Source organism: Papaver somniferum, chromosome 10 (genome assembly GCF_003573695.1).
Source record: "Papaver somniferum cultivar HN1 chromosome 10, ASM357369v1, whole genome shotgun sequence".
Lineage (NCBI taxonomy): Eukaryota > Viridiplantae > Streptophyta > Magnoliopsida > Ranunculales > Papaveraceae > Papaver > Papaver somniferum.
In genome coordinates, this window is record NC_039367.1 from 65876455 (window position 1) to 65882065 (window position 5611).

Genomic DNA, 5611 nt, shown 5'->3' on the forward strand with positions numbered 1-5611 from the left:
TTGTGGTCCAAATTTTGTAACACCATCCTCACTCTCAGTCTAAGTCGAAGTCATTATATTAGAGAAGAAGCTTAAATTTGAAGAAAACCCGATTTATAGACTGGATTTGTTGTCCAAGTCATAATCTAAACCAAGTGTCGAACTTGCATTGCCTTTTGGATCTAATTACAACGATCCCACATTAGTTGCTATTAAGGTTAATGCTTTGTTATTAGATTTAGTAGGAAGAAAACCATGGCAAGGTTGTAGTGTGGCAAAATAAGTTTTGCATCACTATCCTTTTCCGAGAGTACGTGCTTCCATAACTTTTACCCTGAAGGCAGCAGATTGTGCTGACCGAGATATGCATTGCTGAGTTTGTACGCCAGAAATCTAAATCTTCACCCCGCCCAACCCCAAGATATAGAAAAACAGGTCTTCTCTAGAAGTCTGGCTATGTCCAAACGTCATTCATATTAACCACTTTCTCATGAGTTCCTGCATGGTTTCTCTCTGAACACCTAAACCTACTCTGCATATAAACATCATGTATCGACATTGTCCTCTGAGGACTTTCTAAACACGCATGTCTGGAAACTTCTACTTGGTGGAACTAATAAACCCATGAAATGATGAGTTCTTTTTTCTCTTCATAATTTTCCTTTTGGGGGGAAAGTGAGGGACTGCTTTTTCAGCAGTGGAATCAAGGCCAACCTTGAATTTCATTCTTATTTACATGTAGTTGAATTTGGCAAATAAGTATACAAACGCTTAAAGAGATGAAGATAAGTAATCAACCTGTTAGATTGAGATTTTAGTCATTAATACAGTACGTTGAAGTTGTAACTGTCATCGATCCATTATTCAAGGGACATATATATAATATATAACTCATCACCAGTACCATTACACAATTTTATTGCTCATGGTTTAAGTGCCAATGTAAAAAGAAGAGAGAAAAGATGTTCTTGCATGCACGATATGAAAGACATGCATGCAGTAAGAACAAGAACTATTCAATCCTCATCACTAAAGGATAATCCGGAAGAAAGGATGACGCAGATAACACTTTCTAAAAACAGCTAGCTGTGTACTCAAAACATGAGATGAGATCGATGTGTAGCTACAAACGATGCATCTACACATAGGAAAAATCGTCGAATTGGGTTTAGGCCTAGCTAGATAACTAGCTAATGCCTACATGATCCACCAACGAACCCTTAATAATTGATAGCTAAGGGAACTATTAGTGATCAAGTCGTTAACAAGTCTGCCAATCAATATCAAACACCAGCGGAGGCAGTAGATGTAGAAGTTGAAGCAGAGGTTGTGGGAGGGATCTCTGGAATGCCTTGACGTTGGAGTTCAACCAAAACACTATCAAGTGAAGGAGGCTTAAGACCAAGAGGAAGTGGCAACCACGGTTTTGTTAGTACATCTCCAATTGCTGCATCTACTTTGTCTTTGGTCTGCAGCTTCACATAAGATAAATCCATGATCAGCATTATCTCTAACACACTTACATTATCACATATAGAACTAATAATGAAAATCAAAATTAACACAAGTTTAACACAATAATATTTATCAAATTCAACTGTCTTTCACAATATTTTCTAGTCGGAGTAGGTTTGAAGTGGGTTTTGAATCTCCTAACTAGACCATGCTGGGCCACTGAAGTGGTATTTAATTTTTCAGTTTTCTTTTGTGAAAACCTATTAAACCAAGTTGTAAAATCATTAAAAAGTGCAATAATAACAGTAAGTTGATAATTATCATAAAGAAATGACAGAAACTTTCCTTGTTCCTATTCTCTTTCAATGAAAAGTAATAATATTTTTATTGGGACATATTTGTCTCAAGCGGAGCGACAATACAAAAGTCATTCCTGCTGTCAGCTTATCTTGCAGTACTTCGGGTAAAGTCAGGTCGACTTCTTCGTTAAAAAATTCGAAAATTACATGCAAATATAATTTTATTATACATGAAATGACTTATGTTCAATTTAACCAACTCATAGAGGACCTCTGAATAAAACAGTCATATTCGTTCACGGGTTCAAATTAACTGCTATAGGAATAGGATATGTTTCTTCAGCGCTATGCTACATGAGATTATGGTTTGCTAACTTAGCAGTTAGCACAAATAATTAACATCTCCGACCACATTTCAAGAGGCACCACAGACTGAGATGACATGCTATCTATGCTCATATAATGAGTTTGGATTAAGAAAGATGAGAATTATCTAAAATTTAATTTATGATATGGATGATCATCATGTTTATAATCTACAGAAGAAAAATATAGTTATTTATTTACCGGATGGAGGAGGTCAAGTTGGGGATGAGTCCGGGAATCTGATGTTGATGAAAATCCAGAACTCGGTGGTGTTGGAACGCCGCCAATGCCGTGCTCTAATTTGTACATGGTGGCATGTGCTGGTGGTAAAATTCCTGGTACTAGTGGTGCAGACGATATTGGCCTCTGCAAATATAATCAACCGTAAGCAATCGAATCACATGTATACTTCAGCACTTCTCGTTAAATATGTACTGTTACTACCTAGTGCTCTATTATTAAAGATTCCTTCCCTCAAAATTAGGTTACTATAGAGTAGTACATTTTTGTTACAATATACACAGTGCCGAAAAGATGCAAACCTATATCATTGATAAGTACGAGTTCTTTGATCCAAATGGAAGACAGAAAGATCTAGATAGATCCGTATATATTTACAAACAAAAGATTCCAAAAAACATAACAGTCGAATAAATAATATAATAGTTAATTACCATTGTTCCTAGTTGTTGTTGATGAGGGTAGCAAGGAGTCCCTGCCGTAAGAGCATTGTTTGATACCTAATAAACAAAAACCAGTTAATCAAAACAAGCACAGATTTAAAAAGAAAATACGAGAAACAGAGATACGCGATGTACTTACTAGTCGTTGGTGATGGTTAGGGTGCCAAAACGAAGAAGGGTCAGGCGGAGACGATGTAGGAGTTAGAGACGGAGGAGGTGGTGGCCATCGAGGATGAGAAGTAGGAGGAGGTGGTGGAGAAGGTGCATGATGAAGAAGATGTTTAGGCCACACGTGCATGGACGAAGGATCCACCGTTGGATGACCCCACACGTGCAAAGGTCTATATGGATGTAAAAGATTTGGAGGTGTCGGAGGTGGGAAACCCATTGTTGGTGCAATCCATGGGTTATGATGAGGATGATGAGGTTCAGATCTAATCTTATTATTAGTATTTCCTCTTGAGGCAGCACCACCGCCTCCATAAAGTTGTCTTCTTTGGCTCCAACTTGCTGCCTCTGCCTCTCTAGCTAACAAATGTTTTTGATGGGATCGATATTTCTGTTCACCCACAATAAAAAACAATGCAAAATTCAGTCATCTAGAGAACAAGACCCATAAGTACAAGTAATATTATATCAAGTGAGCATAATACATAACTACAAAAGATTGTGCAGAAGTTTTTAATAAGTTGAAAATGAAACTCTTAATTAAATTGTTTATAATTAATTAGTAGGGTTTATTGAGTATGTAATACATACTTGGAGGTGGCTTGCGATATTGTGGCGAGTGAGACAGTCGATGCCCATAATCTCTAAAATCCTTGAAGGGACTGCCTTATCCATCCCTAGTTGCTCCACTGCTTGCACAAATCTCCTGTGCAGCTCTGGCGTCCAATCAACCTGCAACACCCCCAACACAGTACAATTTTCAAAAAAAACAATTTCAAACTTTCTGTTTTCTGTGTGAGAGACAGATCCTATTTAGTCCTCTCCAAAATTGTAATCAACATATACTTCAGTTTTTTTTAACGCTTAACCAAGCCCCAAAAGTTAAACTGTTATAACAAACTATTCTAGGATTTCATGTTCTTGACTTATTTTGTAAAACTTTCTTCCGACTGCATGGCATCATGAAGTATATGTGATTACCTTAAATTCTTCCTAGAAAAAGAAAGAAAAACTACGTGATGTTATTACTAGAAATATGTAAATTAGACACCAGACATCACAAGTTCATTAAATAAGCTTTAAATCCTAGTAAACAGTTGCATCATGTCATAACTGTTAGGGCAAACCTTAACTAACTAACTAACTAGATCTAACTGTTTCTTTTGCTCAACCTATCAAATCAACTTAGTTAAGTAATACTATGATATAAATTATTAGTTTATACCTTCACTTTTCGTTTTCCTTGTGATGACCCTTTAGATTGCGAGGATGATGTCGATTTACGACATTTACTCGAATCCTTTTGAGATTGGTTATCATTATCCGCTTTTGTTGAAGATGAGTCATCTCTTTTACTCACAATCTCATCACCTCTACTACTCAAACATGAACCTGCTGACCCTGAACCACTGTCTTCATCTTCTTCTGATCTTTTAACAATATGTTGCTTGTTATCGTCATCGAAGAATAAAAATTCCTGATCATTTGATATTGATGATGATAGATTATGAAATTCAGATTCTTCACCACTTCCACTAACTGAGAACTCAGCAAGAATCTCTGGGTCAATCTCCAAATCTGGTAACACATCCCCGTAATCCATACCGACAAAAAGGTCATCAAAATCGATATCGTCGAGTAAGTTACCAGTTGAAAAATCATCATCCACTCCAATAGAAAAAGTACTACCCTCCATCTCAAGGTTTTCTGCTCCTTTTCTTTCATCGCTACAGTTTCTCAACGATGCCAAAGCAAGCATGAATTCCAAAATCTTCAATCCCAAAACGACCACCACCAACGTACAAACACTAAAATTCCTCAATAGTTTATATATATAAATCACGCTAAAAACTAAACATAAGCTTTAATAAAATGTAAATATATATGTGATATAACCTCTACGTATATACAAAGACAGATAGAGGTATATCAGATAGAAGAATAGATATAGCAATGGTGTTTCTTTTGTTTCTGTTTCCGGCAATATATGTGTTACCGGGAAAAATGGCAATGTTAATATTAGGATGTTTGAAAGTAATATACGAGTTATTCTATTTTTTTATAAGTAGTATAGGGTTTGAGTTTTGGAGCGTACAGGAGTGTGAGGAGAATTGGATGTCAACCACAACTTTGCTTTTTTTAGAGAGAGAAAAGAGAGAATTGTTTGTATCTGATTGTTTGAGTTGTCTTTGAATGACTTGTGGACTCCAAATTTTGAACATTTTCGAACTTAATTTGGTATTCTACATATTAATGTGCAACGTAGTATTTCATTTTCTCTTGTTAAAAAAAAAAAAAAAAAAAAGTATTTCATTTTCTTTGTTCTTACCATTATAATTCTTGAATAACGTCGAAAAACAAGAGGATGGGAAGCTCGAAAATGTTGTCAGATTATTATTTATTTATTTATTAACTGTAGAAATGTGAAATTCATTAGATTCGTATACAAGAAAATGAAAGAAGATATGCTAGGGAATTTAATTATCTTGTCTTTTCTAATAATGGAAGTTACTTAAATCCCTTTTTCTTTTCAAAATCTTTTTATTTATTTTTTCCAATGAATCATTGTTACAATTATTCGAATCTCTTGGGATTGAAAAATATATAATGTGTGTGTGTCTTGGGTAGATCCCTAGATGATCATCATCACAGTGTAAAAGG

General features: G+C 35.5%; 1 protein-coding gene across 2 annotated transcripts; it reads right to left on the bottom strand.

Moving 5' to 3' along the window:
- Positions 1-812: 812 nt before the first annotated feature.
- Positions 813-4992, bottom strand: LOC113318122 (transcription activator GLK1-like). 2 transcript variants are annotated; one of them, XM_026566249.1, is made up of 6 exons: positions 4176-4992; positions 3542-3682; positions 2922-3341; positions 2774-2839; positions 2301-2465; positions 813-1454 (listed from the first exon to the last, which is right to left on the bottom strand). In XM_026566249.1, the coding sequence occupies exons 1-6, from the start codon at positions 4707-4709 to the stop codon at positions 1263-1265; spliced, it is 1518 nt and encodes a 505-aa protein (XP_026422034.1). In that variant the 5' UTR covers positions 4710-4992; the 3' UTR covers positions 813-1262. The 2 variants fall into 2 exon arrangements, with proteins under 2 accessions (XP_026422034.1, XP_026422035.1); XM_026566250.1 differs by having other exon boundaries at positions 813-1448; positions 4176-4991.
- Between the last annotated feature and the right edge of the window lie 619 nt (positions 4993-5611).

What these genes read in the sequence shown, in the direction of transcription:
- LOC113318122 (XM_026566249.1), bottom strand. Translation starts at nt 4,709, where the DNA reads ATGCTTGCTTTGGCATCGTTGAGAAACTGTAGCGATGAAAGAAAAGGA. An exon ending in ATATCGCAAGCCACCTCCAA is followed by an intron (nt 3,342 to 3,541) that starts GTATGTATTACA and finishes GTGGGTGAACAG; the next exon opens with AAATATCGATCCCATCAAAA. An exon ending in AACAACAACTAGGAACAATG is followed by an intron (nt 2,466 to 2,773) that starts GTAATTAACTAT and finishes TTATATTTGCAG; the next exon opens with AGGCCAATATCGTCTGCACC.